The sequence below is a fragment of the Nesoenas mayeri genome, assembly GCF_963082525.1.
Source record: "Nesoenas mayeri genome assembly, chromosome: 9".
In the NCBI taxonomy this organism is placed as follows: domain Eukaryota; kingdom Metazoa; phylum Chordata; class Aves; order Columbiformes; family Columbidae; genus Nesoenas; species Nesoenas mayeri.
In genome coordinates, this window is record NC_137557.1 from 15,518,967 (window position 1) to 15,546,198 (window position 27,232).

A 27,232-nucleotide genomic window follows, 5' to 3' on the forward strand; every position below is an offset into this window, starting at 1 on the left:
GAAAAATGCAGTGAAGGTACTCACTATTTCTCTGAACAGGAAAAATGCACAGTCCAGTACTCAAGAAGTAGAGTCTTAGTGATGTATTAATTAACAACTGTTTTTTTAGCATTCCTTCTTGCCTAAAGAGATGTTTGAGATTTAATATTGCACATACCACTGTGATGGAGCTGTGGAAAGCAGCATTGTTTTCCACCAAAATGTAGCCACCAATAATTTAAGTGTTTAATCTGGGTTAGTCATCTAGAATTACCACTATAACCACTGGAAAAAGACCTTTTCAGTAGCAGTTCATTCCCTCCTCGGATATATGTTCAAAATGAGCAGGCATTTTTTCCCATAAGAAAATAGGAAAGTATGCACATCCTTAGAGATGTCTTCTACATAAAAGCAAAGTCAATGACAAGCCCACTTGTTGACTGCCGTGTTATTTTCATAAAAGTGGAGATTTTAAACCTGCTGCCCCTGACCATTTTCAGCTACTGTAACTATAGTCTGGCAGAAATGGCTTTGTCTTGTTCTCTGAATAAACTGTCTGTCTTCTATACCAAACAATTCACATTCTAGCTATGTAATGTTAGAGAGCTTTAGAGTTCTACTCCAAAAATAGCTGCTTTTTAGCAGTTGATTAAATGATTCTGCATATACCATCAATGCCTTACAAGAGGTTTAATTATTAGATTTCATCTCTCAATGCCTGAAAAGTACTTTTTGGATTCAGTGTGTATTGTATACATGTAATGGCCTTACACTCTACAGTTATTTTGGGGATTTTTTGGAAGAAAACAATAAAGTAAATTAAAATAGATAAATAAAAAACATTTGAAAATATAGAGTATTACTTGTATTATACATCCTGAGGGCTGGAGGGCTGGCTTTTTTCCTCCCTCTTTTTTAATATGTGTCACTCTGTGAGGACCTATTTAATTAGCTTATTACTACACTGGGGCTTTTTTTTCAAACTCACTTTTAGCTGTCTTCTCCACATTTTAAAGTTTTTGTTTACTCAGTCTCTCTAGGTGTATAATTCTACAACTATTATAATGATAAAAATCTACATTCATTCTGCATCCCCTTTTTAGATACTTCAAATAATCTTCTAAAAATTATTCATTGTTTTTAAGTCATAATTATTATGACTGCTTTTAGCACATTGAAAGATTTTAAATACTTTAAAAAGAAATTTTCTATTGTTTCAAGCAAGATATGGGTAGCATACTTGGATATAGATTTTAATGCTAATCCTCTTTCACCCATGCACCTAGTTTCACGAGTAGCCCCACTGAAGTCAGTAAAACAGCACAGGGAATAGATTTCTTTCCTAACATGCATAGAGTCCAGATTACTAATTAATTTGCAATTATTCAAGACAAAGGATTCAGTGGATGCAAACCAAATGTGTGAATATGAGAGTAGTTTCATTGTCCACTTTTGCAAGGTTGCTTATACTTCCATTAAAAACGATCCTTTCAATTAGCACAGTTCAGCATTTTATAAGTACGATCATGGTCTGTAAGTTTCCATTGCCCTTGAAATTGGCTTTGGGCTGAAAAGAGTAAAATTCTGTTTCTCCATCACATTAAGTTCGACATTCTTGTCTGTTTTTTCAGGTTTACGTGGTGCAATAGCATTTGCATTGGCTATTCGAGACACAGAATCCCAGCCCAAACAAATGATGTTTACCACAGCACTGCTTGTTGTGTTTTTCACAGTCTGGGTGTTTGGGGGAGGCACAACACCGATGCTCACATGGCTTCAGATCAGGTTAGTATTCTCTTTACAGCTTTCTAAGGCTTACTTATATGCTTTTTAATAGAGTTGTGCAACCACAAAGGAAGTATTTGGCTACCAAAGAGAGGTAGCAGTTCCAGACTACAAGGAACATGTTCTTTCAAAGATCGTTGTGGGTTTGGACCTATAGGTAGATCCATCCTTATTTCCTTAGAGTTTGTTTCACTACTGTTCCTTTTAAAGACTCTGAATAAATGTTAGTAGTGTCCTCCTCACTGTTGAAGAAAGATCTATAAAGGCAATTATTGCCCTCATCCAAAATGTGTATTCATTACACAAACATATAATAAATAATGTATTTATGATTATAATGTGAATATACTAGAAAATCTAGCTGCATTGGTGCGTCATTCAGCCATTGATTTATTACTCATGTTTTATATATGCTCCTTCACTACATTATTTTTTAAATTATGTCATAGTCACTTGTATTCACAGGCAGAAATGAATAATAAGGGAGATTTTAAAAAGAAAAAAAAAAGGCAAATAGGAAGCTAGAATAAAGAGTATCAGAATTCCTTATCTTCTCTATATATAGCATATTCTTGCTTTGTTTACAGAATGGTGTCTGATTAAGATCCCTTAGTGTCAGATGGTTGCTATAAAATATCAGCTGAAGATAACTGGAGTTTAACAAACAGCATAAATAAAAAGCTTGCAGACAAAATAAGGACTAGCACACAAGTGTACTGTGTAAACGTAAAATGCAGCCACCTGTATGCAATGGGGCATCTCCCCATTTCTGTGACAGTTTGGTTCTTTTTCATGACATCTCTCTTATGTCCCATAATGTCAACCAAGTTCATTACAGTTTGGATATACTCTGCCACTATCACTCATCTTTCTGAGATTTGCCGCTTTTCACTGTTGGTCACCAATGACGTTGCTCTACATGGCAACAGGAATGTGGGTGAGGAGGAATGTTCTCACTGGATCTTGTGGACTAAATCACTTTGAATTACTGTCACAGGACATTAAGGAATAATTTCGAGAATATAGTGTGGGGAAAAAGGAGGTGTGCCCGTAGTTGTGTGTCCAGTCTAAGGACTTTGGTCACTGGATGCCTGTCCTGGTCTAGCTTTCTAGATAATTTTTACAATGAACGTTGCCGAGTGCTTTCACTAACACAAGCAATTTAACTGGATACAGTGGCACTTCTGCTACTTAGTACAACTCAGAGGCAGGAAGACCCATGAGACCACAAGTGAGGAGGTGACTCATTAACTATTTATACCCTTCAACACAAGCATGTGCTTCTTTCATTACCCACATACAAAACTGGCTTTACCAAAGATACTGAAAGTAGACAGTCATTATTGGTCTGAAATGTTTCTCTCTTTGGGAATCTCCTCTGAATCCCAGCAGATCTGCCAGGTAGATTTACTAATCAAATGATTTGGTTTTGTAACAGGGATATAGATTTTCTTACTATCAATATAAAGCTATTAGGTTCACAATTCACACTCGCTTTCCTGACATCAGAACACACAGCTTCATAAATTAGGAGTGTCTGGTCAAAATGAGATAAAACTTTAAATCAACATCTGTAATTACAAATGTATCTTGAGGCTCTGATTTCTCTTTCTAGCAAGTATATTTAACTGTCTGTATAATTCATTACACTTCAGTGTGGAATTTCTGCTTCGTTACCAGCATTTGTCATTTTAGCCTTAAGCAATTTTGCTAAGTAATTGTGTTTAAAGGTGGTGGTAATTCATGCCAGTTGATACCTGTATAGGTTCTAGCAGACCTGGGTTTGCTGAGAGAGCTGTGGGGCTACTCCAAATTCCACCACCTTGCTTGGGGCACAGTCCCCCAATATGCTTGCAATGGTGCCTGAACAGCAATTCTGGGTTCAAAAAGCCAGGGGAAACTGTATTATGAGCACAAAGATTACATGATTGTCTGTAAAGAGACTCATTGGAATGGGTTGGCATGTCATCAGTTACAGAAAAAAAGGGATGAAGCCAGTGAAATGCTGCATCCATGTAAGAAGAGGCAGAGAGGTACCACACTAGCCCTCAAGTGTTCAGTTGATGTGGATTTACAGTGTAGACCACTTCTATATGACTTCCCAATGCTTTAGGGAACCAGCTTTACCACTGTTGTTCAAATCCTAAGCATAACACTCAATCAGTTAATCTAAACAACTCTAGTCATTCACATTATCAAAATTAGGTACTTACAGGAAAAGAAAAAGACATGAATGGCTGTTTTAAGGGCAACGACCACATTGGATTTCCCTACATAACCTATGAGTTCCTGTAAAGGTAAATCTTCTCAGGAGACAGGAGCAATCAAGAATCCTGTGATCAAGTGAATAACACTCAAAATCTGAGTGTGCTGCTTTTTTTTGCCAATCAACCACTTAATCATAAAATTATTATCCAGCAGGTAATGTATTTCACTGAACAGAAGGCATTCAGGGGGTAATAAAGAGGAGCACATGATTTCTGAAACTATTTGGATGAATCTAATCTTATTCATGTACATTTTAATTTGTGTGCAATCTAGCTGTATAGAATAGGCTACAATTCCTATCAGCAGTCTTATCCTACATAGAAGTGATTAAGTTTATATGTTACAAACAAACTGATCCAGGTTTTCATTTTAAAACATGAATAAACCTTTCATCCATTAAGTTGAAAATATGTAAAAATAACATAAATTACAAATAACTGACACTAATACATTTACCATTTACTCTACGACAATTCATTACAGCATTAGTCAAGGTGAAAGACAGTATTCAAGATCTGTACAGCCCTCTTATTTTAAATTGTTCTCTACATAGTATAGTATGCTTCAATGTTTTATCACACACTCTGTAATTTGCATTTTGAAGTTCTTATAATGGTGACCAAGACTCCTCGTGTATCAACAGAGTATCAGGGAATAGAACTGTCGCATTTTTTAAACAGTAGTAGCAATAGTCTTCTGAAAAAAAAAAAATCAATCTTTGTTTCCATAATAACTGGAATTTCCATAAGCTTCCACCTCTCCTCACAGCAATAGCATCTGATCTGCTTTTTTTTCTTTTTAAGTTAAAATTCAACTTAATGTAAATATAATCTGTCACTCTTTTTGATAAAAGATGAAGATGTGTCCTCAGAGATACCTACCAGCTGATTTATTCCAGAAATATGTGTGGCTTATACAACACTTGGAAATTGTTGCCAAAACATATAGTAAGATATTATCAAAACTAAACATGTGCTCCTGAAAAAGGCTCCATTTCCATCTCCCATTTAAGGCATCAATATCACTCAACTATCTCACAAGGTTGCAGAGGCCAGCTGTGCTGACAGCTTTTGCAAAAATAAGCTTAAATGGATCCCAGGAGTTAACCCAAGTTTAAGGTTCACATTTCTAGGTCTCTTCATTTAACAAACAAGTGATATTGAAGCATATGCTCCTACTTAAACTATAGCTTGCATCTAAGAAAGGTTCTTAAAGCCTTGGAAACCTGATCTGCTCATGATAAGTTTTATGTCTACATGTCTCCATAAGCCAAACTATAGTTTGAAAAGAAATACATACCAATCGTTCTCATTATCTTACTAGCATATTTACCCAAGCGGAGCAGCCTTCAAAATGAGTCTTAAAATTTTTGGTGAAGTCTGAATATTTTTTAACTTTGTTCTAAAAGAATGAGATGTGCTTTCAGAAATGCCTTGTTTATTTTAGCTGTCTCCTTTTTCAGATACATTAAACTCTGAGTTTCAGAAAGCACTGAGCGTTTCCTATCTGAAAATCAGGCCCTATTTAAACATTCCCAATTGTCTGGTGCAGTAACAAGACATTCATGAGCACAGGGGCATATGCACAGTCAGTAACAGTGTTATCAGTTGGCAATCTGAGAGCAGAATCAGTTGCACCATGTTCCTAAATAATACATTATCTTTTGGCTTATCTGAGAGGTATAACTAGAAAAAAAAATTGCCTTTCCTCCCTGTGTGAAAGGGCTACAAAATACTGCTCTTGGCAGACAATGAATAAACCTGCATCAGTGTATGAGAATAATATCATGATACATCAACAGCAAAACAAAGACAGTAATTTAAGCATGAGCTCACAGTCAAATTGAAGAATTCAATAAATGTGCCTTTGGAGATGCTGAGTATTACCTGCTAAAGCTTTTGGATATATGTCTCACTTCATTCCCTATACTCTGATTAAAAATAGAGAGCTACATTTTACAGTAAGCCTGCAATGAGAGGTTTGGGGATAAAGGATTCTCCTGACAGCAGAGCAAAAATACAAAGCTGTTAATAAAACATGTCCTATAAAAGCATTGTGGTAGGTATTAGGTCCTGTTTGTTTATCATCACCTCCTGTGTAAATGTTTGTCAAGGGATTTCCAGACTCTCTGTATATCTCTTTGCAGCAGTTCTTCAGTGAATAAGGAGATTTTTATTCCATATTCTAAAGAAATGCTCAGCAGCATTGAAGAGTAACTTTTAATACTGTGCCTATCTGGCCATCGCTTTTGGTGTGTATTTTAGAATCTGGCAGTGTCCATGCGCCTGGCTGCCCTTGAAAACATGCCCTCTCTAGTTCACCTAAAACTGCAGTTCCAAACTTCCAACTTTCTCCAAATACTAGTGCTAGAAACCTGACGTAGCACATTTTAGGGGGATGACCAAGGCTGTCCAAACCCACATTCTCAGCAGAAGGAACTCCTCATTGCACTATTCTATGAGAAAGCATCAACCCAGGAAACTAAATTAATCTAAACAAACTGTTCTTCTAATCTACAGCTATTGGCTTCCCTAACTGACCCAGACTTTCAGATTCACTTCCAGAAGTTTCCCAGAGCTCTGCTTATTCTATTCACTATTCAGATTACAGCTGTATAACTACCAACTGCTGTTTCTCTTTGCCCATCTAGGCAAAACTAAACCCAAAACTGTCAAGGTTATGCACCTCTAAAACTTCCTTTGCAATACTGGAGCCAGAAGGTCTCTGATGGCGATCAGCAGCTGGTCATTCATTCACACTGCACTGCCATAAATACAGCATGTGCTTTAATAGAGTCAGTGGTCGCTGAGAACACAAAACATAGAAATGCGTCAAGTGTAAAAAGTAAAACTGAAAAAAACAACCTAATGCATATAACAAGAATAAGATGAGATGACTCACATTCTATAAATTAAGAGTGCTCAAAACTGTTTTAAATGAGTACATAAGCCAAGGGGATATCATTGCTGTAGGGACTTGTTTCTGTTTTGTATAGGACACAATGCTGACTGACTGAGAATCAAGCGCAGGTAAACTGGGAGCAATACTGTTGTTGGCACGAAAAAGAAATCTGCCATTTGCAAGGGTCAAGCATGCGGTAACCCCCCAACCAGATGTACAGCCACGAAGGAAAGCAAAAATAATTTACAGATTACACAGACATATCTCTCTATCACTGATATGAAGCCACCAAAGTCAAAAGAGTTGTCTCAAGGGTCTTTCTATTTATTCTTCATAGAACAAATCATTCAGCCAGCCCAAATACATACTCCTTATGCCATTCACCCATACATATTTTGATAGCAAACCTGCATTGAATAACACTGACAGAACATAAGAATTCAGACGAAAAGTTACAGAAAGACCTAATTGGAGGACTTCTTACCAACTCATATAATATATTGCTATTTTAGCAAAGTACATTTTTTAAAATAAAGTTTTTAAAGTTTTATTCTGAGTTCTTGTTGCTCCACTTTTAGAAAGTTCTACTGTAAAACATTAACAGACCAGATTCTTTTGTGAAGGTTTCCTTGTGGTATGGCTACAGCACAGTTCTCTGAATGAAAAAGGAACAAACATTATAGGACTGTCTCCAAAACATTTTGAGAATCTGACTTAGCTGTTTATGCTTTTGAAATAATGTCAGCTAACGGACTCTGTCACATCTAAAACATAAAATGATAACACGACTCAGTATTATGGTGTTTAAGTTAGAAGATCAAAATACTGCTAGCTTCTAAACTCCCACCCACTGCCATATTGCAAACCTACTGACTACAGTAGGAAATCAGTGTTCAGCAGACATCAGCACCCAGAAATCATGACCCAGCAGAGTTTAATGCCATTGGGAATGTTAATATATTCCTTTACAATGACAATGTCCCAGGGATAAGCTAATCTTTCGAGAAGCCAAGATTTTGTGGGTCTTTTTCAGTATCCAACACTTTAGTCCATCACTCCAGTGTCAGAGGCTGAGGTTGTGTGTATGTTCACCAGAATGCCCTATTAGGGATGCAAGTGGGCAGCGCAGCTAAATGCTATGGCTTGACTGCTTGTGACCATGGCTGTCTACCAAAAAAAATTGGTTGGTAAAGTAAGATTCTGTGCTTATCCCACATCTTTATCAACTGATTATAGACTGCTGAAAGACAGAACTTTATGATAGAGCAACTGGAGTTACAACATGACCTTGGCCAGTATTGCAGCACTACAGTTTCAGTAACAAAAATACTCTTTTCGTTATTCCCAAACTCCGTGTTCAGCTGCGTTCAAAGAGATGCTGCAGAAAGACAGCTTACAAGGCCACAGTGGTAGCACTTGTCACTGCCAAGTGGGAAGCTTTGATCAGATTTGGTCTGTACTTTAAGCTTCCAAAGTTGTTCTTTCTGCTTCCCAGAAGAGTCCCTTCAAATTAAAAAAAAAAAAACAAAAAAACAAAAAAAACCAAACACCAAACAATATTGTGGACTTGGGCAAGAGTTCTGCCTTATCTAGCAAGGCAACAGTTGTAATAAGAAATCTCAAGGGTCAAAATGGTGGTAAAAATGTGACTGAGCCTCAGGGCTCCAGAAGGGAGATTCTGAGCAGGAACCAAGGAAGGATGCACTTGAGATCGAAGGATTAAGAGATTGTTTTGCATTACTGTATTTACCAGTTATACAAAAATATTTGTACTTTCTTCCTTCTATTTTTTTTTTTATAATGACATGGAGTCTTTCTTATTTAAAAAAAAAAAAAAAAAAAAAAATCTGAGTTCTGCCAGAATTAAGTTCCATTTTGCCATCATAGGGTTATAGCATCTGTACCACAGCTTTATTCACTCTCCTTTGTCAGTTCTAACAGAAAAGTATCTTCTTCAAGAGCACATCTGTAGAAATGTGTATGAATGGGATCTATAAGAAAGGTGGTGATATAACTCAACTCCTACATCACCTAGCTTAAAACCATAACGTATGCTAAATGGAAGTCTTTGGACAGCAACAAACTGTCTTAAAAGTTATCTAAACAGGATGTAGGCAATATTAAAATTCATTATTTTCATGTCAGCTTCTATTTGCAACATCTGCTGTGGGCACATGGGTAGAACTGTGTATTACTCAAGATTGTACTGAATGATCAAGCTAATACCAGCAACTGCTCATTTTCACCTTTAACTTGACAGAAAATTCCTCTCATGTAAGGCTTCTGCCATCCCTGGGTTGGGGTTCTTCATCTTTACCTGATAATGAGGAAGAGCCTTTCAGATACTGAGGGTGGACACAACCCGAAGTAGCCTGTGCGTGGCTAAAGAACAGACAGCACCTGTCTCTTGGGCATTTGTGAACTTTCTTAATTGTTTTGCTTGTATTCCTTTGAAGACATTTTCCTATTATCATTTGCCAAGAGAAAGGAAGGTCAGTTTAGAAAAAGAGGTTTAATTAAATGGGTTTTTTTCCTGGCCTTGGCATGTTCTCTCCTCTATAACTGTATTCCTTTGGGTCATATTTCCTCTAAAGTTCTTGAAAACAATTTAGTGAAAGTGAAGGATCTGTTGACTTAGTATTGAAAATGGAATGTCAGCCTATCTTTAACTGTAATTTGCAAGTCACCACAACACAGAGATGAACAGTTCAATTAAAGGCAGTACATTTTCAAGTACTATTATATTTCTGTGCACTTTGTACTGTTCATTGTTTTGTTTTTAGAATACTCATGATCAATCTAGCTGGTATTCCCTCTCTGTGACAGAAATAGCTCCAATAAACAAAGTCCTTTCTTTGTTTCCAGAGTCATATTCCTCCTTAGCCATAGTACAGTAACTATTTTAAATCAGGCTGCAATAAATATTCCTGTTGAGAGTCCAATTTCAGTCAAGCCACTTCAGCCCACTGAGTTCCTTTTAATGCAGACACTTTTTCAACAGAGATCACACTGTCTTTGCCTGGAAAGTCTTTTAAATCCCAACAAAACCCTCTCAAATCCAGAAACACCTTTCTGTAACAACTCTAAACACTAATGCTGCAATTATTTTTGAATTACTACTGTCCTTAATTGCACAACTTTCTGCACCTGTGAACATCTCAAGGACAGCATTTTGCCAAGCATCTTTTACACTGATGATAGTTTGACTTTTCCTGCACCAACAAACACTAATTGCATACATATGAGAAAACCTGTTGCTGACTCCCTAGGCTCTCCTCAGCATTAGGATACTACTGATTTACATGCAGACTCTTAGGGCACAAAATCTACATTGCTATTTAAAAGTTAAGTCTCACAATCACAAAGAACACTACGAAAATTATTTAAAAATAAAACTAAAGCAGACAGTGTCCCATGGTTACCAAAGGAGAGTTATGTCACAACACCCATCTTTGCTGTCGAGCCCTCTCCTTGATCCAACACAGTACTCCAGGTGCGACAGAAAAATAGTCATTTAGGATTGACTTAGCTAGGAAACTGGCTGTCAGTCCCTCTGTCCAGCAGTAGAGGAGTAACAAGAGATCCAAGGAGAAAGAGGAAAAATTTCAGCTGTAAGACTTTTAGCCACTGTATCAGCAACTTCAAGTTTGGCCAAGTCAATTAGAGATCATTGTGATTAAGCATTTAATAATTTGCACAGTAATCTATTGATTACTTGTGACATGGAGCACAGAGAGCATAAGATCAGATTCTGGCTTATCACTTCATTCCCTTTGATCTGCTGTAGTAGTGCAGACTAATACATTGGTTTAGATACTAGTTAAAGATCTTTGTTATACAAACATATTGCTAGATGTAATACTTTCCCTTTGCCTCGTGGCGTCTGCCACCAGTCCTGGATTTATTGGAATGTAGACTCCTAGCATGTATGCACTATCTACAAGAAATAGGAAAAATCTGGTGTTCCTGACTAAAGACATATTAGGGAAATATATTCTGCTTCACACAAAATTATCTGTGAGCAGAGAAAACTCTTCTTGGGGCACACCCATGCTGAAAGGGTTAACGTAATATCTGCTTTATAATAGTAGCTAGAACACAATTAGCCTGGGAAATGCTATAAATCAAGAAGCAATATAAAATTGGACATTAGATGTATTGGATGTTGTTATAAAAAGAGAAATTGGATAATTCCTTTCATTTCTATCTGAAAATGAGAAATCATCCAGGTAATGAATCTCAGTGATCTTCTGAAATGCCTATCATTTATTTGCAAGTTACTTTTCTGCTAAGATAAGGTGTGCATTTGATCTTTCAGAGTTATTTACCATAGCATGTTGCCTGGATGATACTCAATGAGGTTTATAAACATTTGTGTTGCAATAGTCCTTGAAAACAAAATAAAAAGACCAAAATATAGAGGATTTGGGTTTTCTCACTCCAACTGTGAAAGGCAGCCCTGGGCAGTGGCTGAATGGGAGATTTGGGATGGCAACTGTGACTTGTGCATGACACGTACCCGACTCCTGCTGCCAACTCTCTTGATCCTTATTGGCCAGAGGGGTCTAATTTTGGGCCCAGTCTCCTAACACAGCAAACAAATCCCACCTCACATACCTTGTATTTCTAGCTCTAGATAACAACTGAAAACAGGAAAGGAAGGACATAATGAAAGATACACTTTTATTGCTAGAATATTTAGCATAGGAGAAATTGAAAATTGCAGAGTAATACAAAAGATTCATGCCTTTCAGTTTACCAGGAATAAATTGTAAGATGAATTTTCGACATGCCAGAAACCCAGGATAGTTTAGATATTTCCAGAAAACTACAAATAAACCCATAGCTTCCAGCAGGGTGGGTGTCAAATAAAATATTTCTTTTATTATCTTTTAAAATACCATTGCTTTGAGATGTCTGAGTACTCAAAAAAAAAAAAAAGGTTCTCTTCCATTTCATGCAATCATTTATTTCTGCCATTAAAATGTGTCTCATATAAAAGGTAGCTGCTATGCAACAGTCAACATGATGAATTTGTTAAAGCTACAAATAAGTAATCAAGCAAACTTATCTGGAAATACTGCTAGAGAACGTCTTAATTACCTGGGACTTCAGAACAAAACTGATGATTTATTACTTTATACCAAAACATGCCCAATTACTTTGGACCCTTATCTCTATTAGTCCACCAAAAATAAATTGGTGCAATCATAAACCCAGTTGACTTCAAGCATGTGTCAAAACAGTGTTGCTTGAGGGTAAGTAGAAGGTAGAGAAAAATAATTTGAGCCCTTAAAAGTTTAAGATAAATATGCGGTACAAAATCCTGGCTGTAAAAAACACAATGATCACATTTGCTGAGATGAATCTTACATCCCTGCTTTGTACGTATTGATCAAGATGCCTCTTAACTCTATTATTGATCAGATGTTGTTGCTTTTTGCAAAATAATTGCTCTGAAAACTCACTGAACTTTCACAGTTTAAGAACTGTGTAATACTGTCAGCTGGCCTCAAAAATAGGGGGGTATGAAATTAACGTGTCCTTCACAGTTGTTAGTTTGCTTAATTTCCAAAGTGTGTATAGTAATTCTTCACTCATTTTGCTTGACAAAGAATATTAGAATTCCTTCACTAAGAAAAAGTGAAATGAGTGTTTCATTTTAAAGGGATGAAAGTTTTCATTTCACCTTGAAATATTGTTTCCGTCTGGAAAAAAAAATAATCTCAGTCTTTCTCAGGTTTTTAAGCTTTCATGTGTTTTTACTCTGTTGTTTATGGAGTGCAAGAATATTTAATTCCATTTTTAAACTATACACAAAGTATAGGAGAAAAATAAATAAGTAAAATCTTATGTCTTCTACCAAGATGAAAGATGCTAACTGGGAAGAGAATTAGGCCTTAATGCTCTTATACAGTATATAGGCTGATAGAAATCTTTTAAATCTAAGCAAAAAGAAGCAGACTTTGGTATAAGTGGGTGTATCTGGGTTTGCAGAGGACCTCAGTGACAGAAGAGACCTGTGTGACATCAGCTTTCATGTCTCCTGAAACTTCTCTCTGGAAATTCTGAACCTTCTGTTCTGTTTAAAAATGTAGAGTCGAATAAAAGCTCTGGCACCCTTGATAACAAACCTATCAAATTGTTCCAGAATTAGTTGAATATGAAAGGTTAATTAAAGCAGATATTAAATAACCTAGGCTCTGTATAGCAGTGTGGGCTTTTTAGCATTTGGTAAACAGCAAATTACACTATAACACAGGCTTTTTGTAGTGAATTATCAGTGCAGAAACAGCCCAACGGTGATCTGCTAGTCAGTGCATCTATGAGATTTAAATGAGAAAATTACCTCTTATCTCAGCAAGAAGTAATTGATTTCAATGCACTTACAGCATATTATCAGTTTCTAGGTAACAAATAATATATAAGGGAATTTTAAAACTGTACATAAAATTCTGTTTTTATAAAGCCAAGATATTTTCTGTGTAAATAAATGTATATAACAGCCGTTTATATAAAAGTTTATATATAAAGAGCTGTTTATGTGAAATACCCTAAAAAGAAAATATAAATATACCCTATAAAATATGCTAAAAACCCACGCTTTGCTGAACTGATCTTACAGGCAGACAAGGTGTTGTGACCTTGAAACTTCCCAGTGTCCTTTGCTATTCCCTCACCCATGGACACTAAGCCTGGTCAAGCATCTAGGGGAGGTTGGGGCCATCTGCCTGAGTCTCCCTGACTTTTTCTAATCTCCACCCAAAGGGATTCCTACACATGCTGTGGCAGCTCTGTGTTCATTTCAGCCCCAGCAGCAGTGGCCCAGCTCTCCCTCGCCTGCTGCATCTCAGCAGCTCCGGACTTCTCTGCTTCCTTGGATTCGCACCTATTTCTTCCACCTTTCTGGAGGAATTCTAGCCCAAACATCACCAGTTCTGCACATGTATGGATATGTATCCATGAGATGAGCCAAGCAGAGAGGACAGAAAATAATTTGTATTTACTGAACCAGAAAATTAGATAAAATTATTTTGTAGTCTAGTGGTTAATGTGTTCACTGGAGAAGTTTTAACTCCTGTCCAAATGAGCTTTTCTGTTTTATGTAAAATGAGTCATCAACTAAAATACAGTAATTTTCTGTATAGTAAAGATCAGAACTCTATTCAGTAGTATACAGAATGATTTTTCACGTGCTTTCTGACCTAATGACCCTTACATATACACATATATGAATTTACTGAAGATCAAGTTTTCAAAAAAATACCAAAGATCATTTTTTTTTTTTCCTTGAGATCAGTGGGACTACATTATCTCCCATCAATCTCACTGTCCTTTATTGATCTGAATATCTCAGGCTGTTGGTAACTAACTCCCATTTTAGGTGGGCACCATTTGGGGTCCTCATTACTTTTGTTCCTTCCTAAAGTAGTAACTGAACATGAGTTTACATTTCACTGATTCTGAGAGTACTAAGAAAACTTTTCAGCCCATGAAATGAGTTGCCAAAGCTGGTTCAATGGCCATGTCTTAGTTTACCAATTAAGCAGCATTATTTCCTTCTTCCACATCTTCAAAAATACTATTTTAATACTTCCAACGTTGATAAGTAAAAAAATCATCCATTCACCCACCCTAATTCCAAAAGACAGCCCACAGCCTTTCTTGTTTATGCTCAATGCAGTACTGGAAAAAAAAACATTGCATTGGACTTCAGGGAATTTATTTACATTGCCCTATTGCTATGAAATCTAATTCATAATGACTGTGAGCTACTTTGCTATCTCTTACATTGAAAATCTGAATTATAAACAAGGGACAAGTTCTTCAACTTAGATTAAGCAAGTGTCACAGCTTTCAATCCCATTTATTACATATGCCTCAATTTGTACTACTCTTACATTTTAAATGTATTGCTCCTTTCTGGGATATGCATCTTCTTTCTCTAATGTATAATTAATTTATCTTTTCTGAGTTTCAGTGTCTCCTGCCTTCCTAGTTTTGTATTTTAGATAAAAAGCTCCCTGGGGTGCCACACTGAGCTGTACTAAGCTAAACAAACTGTCAGCAATCATACTAACAAAGAAGTAAACAAAATCCTTTTTAAAATGCCTAATTTATTGATAATTTTATCAATAAGTGTTGTCTCTCAACAAGAGGAAAAGTTATATTTTATAGGGCTTTTAAAAAATTAAAATGGCTTTTGTGGTTTACAAATCAACTTTTGTATGTATACAGGGTCTCTTTGGATCTCAATGTTAAACCATGAACAGAAGGAAAATCCAATACATTTTAGAAGTCCTGTCTCACAGTATTTACTGATTCATGATTGTGCAGGGTATGTGGAATTTTGAGCATTAGACTTGCCTTTCAGATATCAAGTTTTCTCACTCTATTCAGTAAGGTAGGAAACCTGAGGCCAGTGTCCAGCGACAGAACTATCACACATGCCCACAGTCACTACCACAGAGAATTACTTGGAGCCCCAGGGAAGCTGAGTGGCAGTGGATAAGTTGGGACAGATCCTCAGCTGGTGCAGGCTGTCATAATAACAGCCATTTATTTTCTTGACCTGTAGGCAGAAGTATAACATGCATTGGGGATCCCTGACTGAGGCAATTTCTCACTCTTTACTTTCTTCGCTTTACCTTTTCATTATCTCATGCAAGCTATAGCTTCCATTGTCATCATTGTTTGAATTCAGATGTTGGCTCATAGTTGCTATGTGCATTAGGTTATTCTTAATTTTACAAGAAGGCAAAAATCACAACAGGAATGAAGTGGAGTCACTTGCTTAATCATAATGCAGCAAACACATTCAACAAACTGCAAAGCAGCACAAGAAGCAAAAGTAAAACTATGAGTATTTCTAGCACACTCCCTATCTCATCCTCCCAGGGCTCCTTTTCCACTGCACCCATTTCAAATGGCAGGCAGCCTCAACTGGAACTTCAGGCTTTATGCTCAAGCTGTATATATGGTTATAAGTGAGGGGGGGAGAGGAACAAAACAAAGCACTGTTCTAGAAGCTTTGAAGACTGTCTCCAAAAGCTTTTGTAAGAAAGATAAATGGTTTAATTAATTAAAATGAAAGTGTTTTATCAACCCTAACTACAGCGTCACAGCTAGCGCTACTCAACAAGAGAGCAACTAACTCTGCTTCTGGCTGCTTGTAAAAGGCTTGCAAGGACGGACAGAGGCAGCACAAAAAAAAATCTCAAAAGAGTACATGTTTAGGAGAGAGCCCCCAGTAAACCAGCCAAGAATGCCAATTCAGTTCACTACCCCGCCAAAAAAAGAAAAAGAAAAAAAAAAAAAGAAAAAAGAAAAAAAAAAAGGAGAAAACTGGGAAGTTTTTTTACTTGAGATGGACAGAATTCACATAATCAAGAAGTTTGAGCCACATTTCAGTTGATGACACAAAATGAAAAAGCTAGAATTGACATTTGAAATCTTTCCTTTCCCAGAATAAGTATTTGCAAATGCAAAATAAGTGCCTGACATTTCCTGAATTCTTCTGAATACAACATGACATAATGCAAATGTATGTATATAGGTTGAATTTCACTTACGTTAGGGCACCAGACCCAGGCTTCTGGATCATTTACATTCCGCTTAAGCTTTTGTTCTCTCCAGATTAATTAGTTTATTACCAAAATCATGCATATTTTAAAATGTGAGACTACTATATTTAAGAGTAAAAAAAAAAACCAACCCCAACATTTGTCTTCAGTGTACTTTCTGAACTCTAGATAGGGACTTAACATACTATGATATAAGTGACAGCTCCTGTAGTTCTGGATAAATACAGCACTAAGGTAAAAGTATATATCTTTGTTACTGCTGTAGAAGTGAACCTTGCTGCAAAACGGAAAATTAAAAATACACAAAACATCAACAGCATTCTACCAAAGCTATATAGTGCTCCATAAGCAGTGTGACTAGCCCGGCTTATGCTATCAGGTATGGCATCTACTCCAGATTTGCCAACTGTACTAGAAGGTATTTTTCCTTCTGGAACCTCTGTAGTACAGAGCTGGAAAGTCTGTCTATGAGCACGCACACATGCACTTATACATTAATAATAGTTTTGGCATTGCCTAGCATTACAAACACTGTGACTATAGATCAGTATCTATTTTGGAGACAATAATTTTTTATATTAATAGCCTAAACATTATTTGAAACAGCCATGTGAGATCTAAATGTGTTGCCTGAAACTGATAAAGATGGTCAAGATTCTGAAGGAAGGATTATATTGGAAAAGTAAATTTAAAAGTCAAATGAAACCTACACTGTCTAAACTAAACAGTACAATTAGCAGACCAAGATTACAGTGGAATAAAACAACTCATTAATTAAAAAACAATATAGAATGAGAAACACTAGATGATGAAGTGGACCATACTTTTCTAGCACTTCCATTTAGCCACTCTCTATCAAAAAGACTACTATGCTTTGACTGATACTTATTATATCAGGAGCATATAATCTATGTAGATTTTTTTTAAATGGTAGAATAACAAAATCAAATAAAATAGCTATCTTTCTGAGTAATTTTTTAACTCTTAGCTGTTGAGAAGCAAAGTGTTGCAAAAGAAATGGAAAGTTAAATTTTCCATTAAGCAGTGTTTTAGAACATTGTCTTAACAAATGACACTACTGTTTATCCCACTGTATGTAAAATGGCTTTAAAGAGTGTTTCAATATGGATGTGGGGAGGTGTTTCTCAGCCATTAAAGCTGAAGGGGTAATAATTGTTGACACTGCATACAAACAATGAAAATATAGGCAAATTCTTCCACTTTTGTACATAACATTTTACTCAGTCTGAGACTTTTCCATAGGCTGTTTCTTTATAAAGTTTGATTTGTAATTTCAAATGTAAAAAGAAGGTGAATGCCCAGAGTTGGCAAAATTTAACAATTATACATCTGATCTGAAAATAGATAACTAAAAAATAATGTTCTTAAATTTCATAGTATCCTTTCTATGTTTATATGACTAAGTTGCAGTTAACTGAGCACACTCTGTTCTACAGTATTTCCTTCTATGTGAGAAAACATGAAGAAAATCCTATCAATACTTAGATTACCAGCTGCAATGTATCTGCTAACAAACATAGTGACCTCAGCTCTAAAGACAATTTCAAGAATTCAGAAATGACAGTTTGCCATAGCCTGTACAACTGTTTTATCAAAGGGTATCTTTAAAGGTATATTCTCCAATATACCATGAATGTGTGTTTAATACAGCCTTGGGTCAATCAATCCATACAAGTCCTTAGTATAATTTCCTGCTATTCTGAACATTTCAGGTAGGAATTCAGAGAACATATTTCACACCAGAAATTAAATATTAATTTAAGCAATTCAGCTGTTTTACAAACCGCTTGTGAATAGCACAGCCTAAATGGAAAGATGAGTGACAGCTTTCATGCAAAGTACCTTCTCACAGTCCTCACCAGCCACACCAGTAGCCTTTACTCAGTGTGTTTTGGTTGTAGCACAAATTTGGCTTGACCAACGTTACTCATAGCTTCCAATGGCTATGCAAAGACCTGCTCCCAGTACCAGCTTTACATGATAGATTTCAGACATTAATGTGAAAAGATGAAGTGTGATGATGTTTCCCCCCATGCTGTGAGCCCAGAGAACTTAGAGTTGGTCATCTCATTAGTTAGTCTAATGCCTCGGGAGCATTTAATGGTTTACTTTGGGTTAATAACATTAACAATAATGTAATGCGTCTGCAATAGCCTGGGCTTCTTTCCAAAGCTGTGCTGTTTAAGTTCAAGGAAAATAAAGGAACAGACACCTAAAGTGATTCAGAAAACAAACACTTTACTGCTCTAAAAATCATTGACATAATTCACTGGAGGGCACTGTTATTTCTGAGCCAAGAATTAACCAGCCTCATCTGTAGGAAATTGTCAAAATACATCTGAACACAGTTCCTTTTCCTCATACAGATCTTTTGTAAAATCAGTTCTCATTTTTCCTGACTGGCAAAGCTCATTAGTAGTCTAAGTAAGATGCCAACAAAATGGCCTAATTCCTGACTACTTTTTTTTTTTTGAAAGCTGTATTCATCTCCATAGTGTTCATAAAAGTAGCAATTAGAACATTTGCTATGTACAGAAATGGTACTTCTTGTATTGTAGTGGTGTTTTGTATTTTTGTGTTAACTGAAAATACTAATAATGTTCCAGGGTTGTTTTTTTTTATTAATGCAGTTTCAGAAGTGCATTCAGAGCATTTGATTCATAGACTTCCTCACAGCATGGAGAGAAGTATGGTAATAATACTGAATTTCTTAAAGCATGTGGAGGCTGATCAATATTGTGTTTTGTGTACTGCCTCATATTGAAAGGATGAAACAGAGGCATTTGTGTGCCTATACCTCTTCATTTTGCAACATCTATGTTGCAGCAAAAAAGCACCTGCCATCACCAGTATCTCCTCCTCTCTGCGTTAATCACTTGTCCTTAAAACACGTAGGCTGGTCTCAGTCCCAATAGGTGCTGATCAAGATCATTTGCCTCAAAGTAAGGGAAAGCAAAACATATTACTTTTTTTAATCCACTTCCCCCATACAGTTACAGGGCAAACAGTGGACAGAAGGGATCACAGTCACCTCATGACAGACTCACCACTCCGCAGTGATCCAGTACTATTTCAAAAGCTCAGCTTTTTGGGGATTTATTGGGTTGGCACTCAAAAGAAATAACCTCATCACTACCAAAATAGGTCCCAAATCCCATCTCTTTTCTAAGTCAATGCTGCACCAATGCTATTATATGATATCAAGGGAAGCTCTTATTCTAGGGGTCCTACCTCTTGTTTGAGACATAAAACTCAGGTGAAAACTAAATAATAAAAGCACTGTATACCACAGCTACTATCATGGATATTCGTCACGTTTAAACTTCTCTTGCAGTTTTAGAAAAGTATTCAAGTTACATTATTTTCCATGTGTTATTTTTCAGTGCCTCTAATCACAATGTAGAATTCCCAAGTGATGTGACCTTGTAACCACATTTTTCTTCAGACATATTTGCATCTCAATTGGGTCTGAAAAGGTTTTTTTTCAATTTAGAACAAATGCAGCTTTTAATAATTTTGTAACATTTTAATATTAAATATTCTACCATTAGTGTGAGTGTTTCATTTTAGAAGGCTGCCTGTAGCAATGCAGTCACCCCAAATTTTAGATTTGCTGAGGATTTGGGGTTAAAAAAAAATTAGGAGGATTACTGTCCTTGCAAGTTTTCTCATCCTTTTCTCATAAATCTATGTCTGATTGCTTATAAGCAATCACATACCTGTTCAATAAGTAGAGAGCGTAACTGAGAAGGGCTGTGACTATTAACTGACTATGGCCATGTAGCCTTTTGACACTGTTCGGGACTTTCTCTTTGCTCTCCTTGCTCCTCAAAGTTAGAGGAAGCTTGTAGGACTTGCTTATGGAATGCTTGGAAAGCAAGCAGTTTTATAAATCTCAAACTATAATTGTATATAAATAAGAAAAACAAAAATAGAGGGGAAAACAAAAACAAAGAGAAAAAAAAAAGTTGTAAAGCAAGGGAGAGTTTCTCAGAAGAGACATCAGTACAGAAAAGAAGCAAAATAGTGCTGATCAGTTGATGTCCTGACTGGCGGGCTCACATGGCTGCCAAGGGTCTGGGGGTTTCACTGCCTGCCTCTGAGCCATATGTTGAACATATTTAGTAGGACAACTCTTGTGAAGTCCAAGCAAACAGTTCTAGAGAAAACACAGAAATCACATTTCTCATGCAGCCAGTATCAGAGGCAGGAAGCAAATGTGAGTTTGGATCCCAAAAGACTGCACATGTGTACATGTATACACAAGAATGCAGAATAGCCTCACCTGACGGTTTTCAGAATCAACTGAGAATCTACTACAATGATCTTTCCATAAATCTGAAACAAGACCCAGTTCTTACATTGTCACCACACGGAAGTTCACATTATTTTGGTTGCTGCCAACCTTCATGCTGATTTTATGCCAATTCTATTTATATCCACTCACACTATGACAAATTATCATTTCTAAAAATTTCACAGAATTTAAGTGATGCTCATTTTAGTCAAGTTCGAGTCACATTTTTAAGCAAGAGGCCTGATCCCTCACTACAGGTATATTCATGTAGCGCAGTGACATTCTACTGTGCGTGCCAGAAGCATTACAGAGACATAAATCACTGCTGCCCCGAACTCCCAAGCCGGACTGCCATGCTGTCATGGTTGTAAGCTGTCTGATATTACATTCTGCTATACAGACTTCAAAGTGACCAAACTATTTTATCCCTCCCCCCTATATCATGATAAGATTAATAGGATAGATAATCAGATACCAGAAAACTAAAGATCCTTTTTTTTTTTTCTTTTCTAGTTGCTATCTGCATAAGTGCATGATGTAAATGTAAATGAAAGCCATCATCTATTTTTAAATTTTAGCTTTATACTTCACACAGCTGCACAGCTGTAGGGAAGCAACTGGTAAAATTTTATGCAGTGACATTATCCACAATTTTACAATCTTTTTGATACTTAAGATCACATCTAGAGACTATAACTTGTGGATCTCTTGTAGAGTACTACAGTTCCTTCTTCAGCTTCATCTGTCTACATTCACGCATTATCTTCATGCATCACAACCCTTCTTTACTTGGAAAGCATTTATACAGTTATTGTATTAATTTGATTGCACACTCTAAAACCAAGTAGTTCTCCATATGTCCACCAAAAATGGTCCACAGACCTTGACCATAGGATTAATATTTTGCAGAAGCATTTCCAAAAAAAATCTCACCAGTTTTACAAAATTACAAGTTCAAAAGTCAAACTACACCTCCCTTTTCTCACATGATTCTGTGGGTTTAAAAATCACACTCTGCATTTTAGTTCAGTATGCTGTGTTAATAAGATAGAAAGCATTAGCCACATGACAAACAGCTGTCATAACCATTTAGGAAGCATCATTTACCTGATAATTTATTTTAATCCTTCCCAGCATGAAATTAAACTGATTTGTTCTTTCTGCTGAGACACAATTGATTATTCTTGCCTTAAACCTAAAGTGGTTTCATTTATTAACAAAATCAGCTTGAGATGAACTTTAAAGATCTATACTCATGCCACAAGCCTCCATAGGGTTCATGTCAATCGAAATATTGTACTATAAAAAGCAGATATTTTTGACAGCACCAGTCCACAGCAATAGCAATATGTAGTAGTGATATAGCAATCTAGAAGCAAAAGCAGATTTTAGGTGTCAGTCTGTTAGGAATACACATCACACTTACTGCCACATGGACAAGAATAATGGCCTGAGCAACCATTATTCATCCTGAAGGGTTTTTTAATTTCAATTTTAATGATTTATTAGAGATGGTGAAACAATCTTTTTTGGATTTTGTTCCTGTTTCTAGTCTTCACAGTTAATAATTCTGTGCTGAATGTAATATCCTGATGATGGATAGCCAAAAGCTTCAGATTTATTCATGCAAAAATATTCAAGACTCCTGTTGCAAATGCTGCTTAATGGCCATCTTTGAAAATTGGGTTATAAATCACTTACTCAAAAAACCGTTCCTGGTATTCACAGCTTTTTGAGATATAAGCTGAGGCTTAAAGGTTCTTTCAGTTACAATGAGACGGCCAGTGGAAGGCTGACGCAATTGCACAGAGAAGGTGAGTTCTTCCAGTAAAACCTTTGACAAGCAAAGAAGTCGATATTGTTATTAATTATTTTACACAGCAGCACTCCTAGGGCTCTAAACAAAATCATAGCTTTAAGCTAGATTTTATACAAATGTGATGAAGGATGTGTACTTGCAAGCTGAATACACAAAACTGATGAGCAATGGGGTGAAGAAAGTATTATTATCCCCATTGTCTAGTATGAGGCCTCAAACAGAAAGAAATGTCAGACTTTTCACTTCTTGAATTGCCTTTGGTTCCCTCCTGGTTTGGAAAGGGAGCAGAGGAGCCATGGCTAAATCTGACAGCAAAGTAGACTAGGTGGGACTGCAAAGAAGATTCAGCTTGCATGAACCAAGCTCCTTCCGCAAATACAGAAAGCCTGTATAGACCCAGAAGCAGAATTTCAGTAATTAGAATTCAGATTTCAGAGAAATGTCTCAATTTACAGATTCCTTGGCACCTAAAGTGAGGGAGGGCTGTGAATCACACTTGTAAGTATAGAGACCCAGACTTCTGCTCTACATGCCTAGATCCTCATGAAAACACTAGTCTATACATATTTCTCTGGCTTCAACATAGAAAGCAAAGATTTGTATCCAACTGTGTTGACTTTGTGGTGATTTGAAGTGAAGAAATTAAAAGTTTGCAATGCCTGAATAGTGACTTACTACTCGGTATTCCTATGGATTGGTTTTGTATTTCTTACTACTAGTTCCCCTGACAATTTGGGATTTATCTTTCCATCCATTTTCATTTCAAACCACATAAGAAAAGACGTTATTGACTGCTTTGTATTCAGAGACAAATTCCTTCTCTTATTACCAAATGCATTCTGACTGTGACTAAAAAAAAAATGATGCACTTGATAGCACACGGGGATTTAAATACCGTCAACTGTAAAGGGCGCTTCTGCAGACTAATGCACAGTTCCTAGCAATACTTGGGCCTAATTGCTTGTGTCTGGCTGTAGTCACAAGCTTCACTTCCAGATTTTGAATATAGCAATTTTGAACAATCTCTGAATTCAGGTTTTGATACATCCATTACTTAAAACCACACACACACCCCGCAACACCTTTCCCCCATCTCCCCCCCAAAAAATACCCAGAGAAAAAAGAACACAGAGCAGCTTTCAGGATTTTGAATTCCTCCATATCTAAGGCATTTGAATCCAAGACATTACTAAAACCTACTTAAATACACAGAGTAGTTAAACTCCACTGCAATATAGAGCTGATTGACGCATCATTGCATTTGTTTTTATAGTAGAGAAGTCATCCAAAGTGTTTAACATATAAAAAGATGCAAAAATAGGCAGCAATAGAAGCACACAATATTTAGAAGAGCCAAGAAGAAATGAACAAGAAACAGAAAGCAACCAGGAAAGTGGGACAGAAGGATGGAAAAGGGAGGCAGCAAGAAGTAAAACAAAATAGCAGGAGAAAAGAGACAAAGTTGACAGCAAGAAAGGAGAAAAAATACTAAGGAAATATTTTTCTGACCATCTATTAAATCTTCTCAGAGAAATGGAAAACAAGGAAGGTTAAAGAGGGAAAGGTGCTTGCTTATACAACTATTACCAAGAGTATTTCTTAAAGGTCTTCATAATAATTTATATTAATTTTAAGTTTGCAAATTCTAGTGGCAAAAGCATTAGATATAGCAGGTCTTTTGAGGAAGTCAAGGATGTAAACTTGAAGTGCGTATCTGTATGTAATTTCAGTTGTCTTGACTGTCTCATATAATTTGTTATGCTTTGTTTTTTCAGCATTTGCAGTCTAAAAATAGCATTCTGGTTCATGTCAAGTGTATCAGAGTTAATTATAGCAGACCATGATTGTCAATGCTGGGTGCCTGATGTTAGGCTCCCAAGCCTATGTTTGCATATTAAATAATTATAGCCTCAATTTCAGAATTGACTGAACTGAGTCTGCCTAGTGCAAACTTAATAAAATTGCTAATCTTCAAATTATTACAAAATATACATTGCTATTTTAATGTATAAAAGCTGTCCCATAGAATGCAAAGAATGGTCTGGTCCTTTTCCCAAAGAACTTTAAATCAATAAGTAAGATTGTATTACCCACACTAATTTCCAGCAGTGAGATACCGTTCCATGGGAAAAACAGCAATAGTATCTGGTCCTGTATTTTAAATTATAGTAGAGACCAGACCAAAGGAAAACATCAGCTGTGGCTCTGTGGCTTTCATGTGGCATAGAAGTCTCCTTTTCTTTTTCATGTGTAAAAAGAAGTGTCATTTCATTATGTATTTATTGCCAATTCTTTCTGACTTTAAATGTAGTATTCCTGTAAGATTTCACATATCTTCATATGTGCCATTTTATAATAATCTATTGTCTACAGAACAAACAAGGCAAAACAGCTAGCTATCTCTTAAACTATAAGGATGAGAAATTATATATGTAGAAAAGTTTAAGCATACCACAAATGCTGCAAGAACTCAAAATCCAGATTTTTTTTTTCTATGCCAAGGGATTCCTGTTGTCAATTATTAGTCAGTAGTTATATCGCCATTCCTGAAATGATATCACAGTCAAAAACTCTGGTTCTTATTGGCTCCATTCATTGTCTACCCTTTTCCCATTTGCTATTACGGCCCTTTTAGTCCTGGGTGAAATGTCTTCTGTTGCCTTAGCTCATTCTGTAATAAATGCATCACTACTCCAAGACACACAATCAGTCAGAACTGGCAGTTTCTCAACTCTAGTAAATTCAGAACTGCATGAAGGCAAAATTACTTTTGTCCCAGAAGACTGATTCTTTGAGGTCAAGTCAAGCTCATTAAGGAGAAGAGTGTGCGGAAGTTTGTGCTGTAGCCTTTCAGCTGCACCTATCATGCATAAATGCTTTGAATATTTTTATTTCCAAAACTGTGCAAATCCTTAACTATTGTACTGCTGGTGTATTGGCCAAGTAGTGCTATTGGTGAACACATCTAGCAAATAAGCATAGTTTGAAAAACATTTAACTGCCTTTAGGAGAACAGGAGTCTCTCTGTGATTCTGACCTGTTTTGTGAGTTTGCGCCCATGGCAGTTCCATTTCTGCCACAGTTTCAGCCCCCATGTCCCGCTGCACACCCCGCGGTGCTGGGCTGTCATACACCGCTTGGTCGTGCAATGCTGAGCACAACAGGTAAGGCCCTGGACCCCACTGTCCTGTACATGACAACAGTAAATCCAATATCAGTCCGGTGGTTAAATCTGTGTACTATTTTAATGAAATGGAAAATACCTAACTTGCTGTACTCCAAACTAATGACTAGGTTAGTGCCATCAGAAGTTTTTTCTAGACATTTAAAGAACAACAGAACTAAACAAGAGAAAGAAACAGCTATTCATTCTGTCTCCTTGTTGAGTCAGCATCAGGATCCTTATTTTTAATAAGATAGATATATTTATGCCTGAAGGACTAAAATCTGTTGAAGCTCAAGAGCTATGACAGAAACAAACGCCTTTTTTTTCCTCTTCCATTCAGTATTTACATATAAAAAGCATCTACTTTGCATATAGTTCCTGTCATTGTCTCTAACTGAATAAGAGCATATGCACAATATTTACAGGAAAGAATGCCGAGGGATGCAATTGTTAATATAAAGTATTATCTTAAAATCTATTTTGATGTGTTATTACCAAAAGCAAAGGTACGCTCAAGAAGGATGAATGTCAGAAAAACAGTAAAGTGGCCTTATATTAATACCTAGTGAAAAAGTACATTTTATTTGCATCACTTTGAACAGCCAATTTTACTTTTTTCCTGTCCATATTAGTAAAACACCACCCAGCTTCTCCTCATCTTGCACATCAGCCACTGCAAGCTCCTCTCCCCTCTAGTTTGCTTCCCCATACCTTGCGCACCAAGTAAAGCCCTTTCCAAATGCTACAGTCAATCCATAATGCAGCACAGTCCAGAAACACCAGAGTCCTGCCCTCCACACCACCTGTCTACCTCCAGTTCCTCCTCAACACCTCTCTTCTGCCAGTAATTAAGGATTTCATAGCACTGGTTAATGTCTTGGTTGTCTCTCCCCAGATGTAGATCAGAGCCAAGGTAAAGATCTAATCTCAGGTGTTATGAGTGGCAGTTAAAAAGAATTTCAAGTTTCCCTAAAACTTATTAAGAACTCCCTTGATTAAAGAAGTGATCTTAATGTTTTGCCAGCTCTTCTTTGCATTTTTCACCTAGCAGGAAATGAGTGGCACAAGAGAAACATTTCTACCCTCAAGGCTCTCTCTCCTATACATCAGACCATTATCATCTGTCTTTGTTTTGTTTGTTTGTTGGGTTTTTTTTAACAGAGTTGGCGTAGATCCAGATGAAGATCTGAAAGCAGTAGCTGAAAGCCAGGTATGTCAGGATTTTAGACATACATAATTAAAAATTGTTCCATTGTTGGCAGATCACATTTGTCAAAATAGTGTTATAGTTGAAAATGTTTAAAACAGGCACATTGAAAACAAAAAGTAGCTGCAGAGTATCTGTATTGTAAAAGGTACAAAGAAAGGATATATATTTTTCAATGTGCATGCACTCATGAAAATTTTGTAAC

General features: G+C 36.5%; 1 protein-coding gene across 1 annotated transcript in view; it reads left to right on the plus strand.

The window, feature by feature from the left end:
- SLC9A9 (solute carrier family 9 member A9) overlaps positions 1–27,232 on the plus strand; it is a gene marked incomplete at its 3' end in the record, with an annotated part of 191,006 nt that overhangs the window by 107,913 nt on the left and 55,861 nt on the right. The window contains exons 12-13 of the mRNA XM_080349551.1: positions 1,611–1,764; positions 26,982–27,030. Of these exons, the coding sequence (XP_080205677.1) occupies positions 1,611–1,764; positions 26,982–27,030 (203 nt within the window). The remainder of the gene's footprint in view (positions 1–1,610; positions 1,765–26,981; positions 27,031–27,232) is intronic.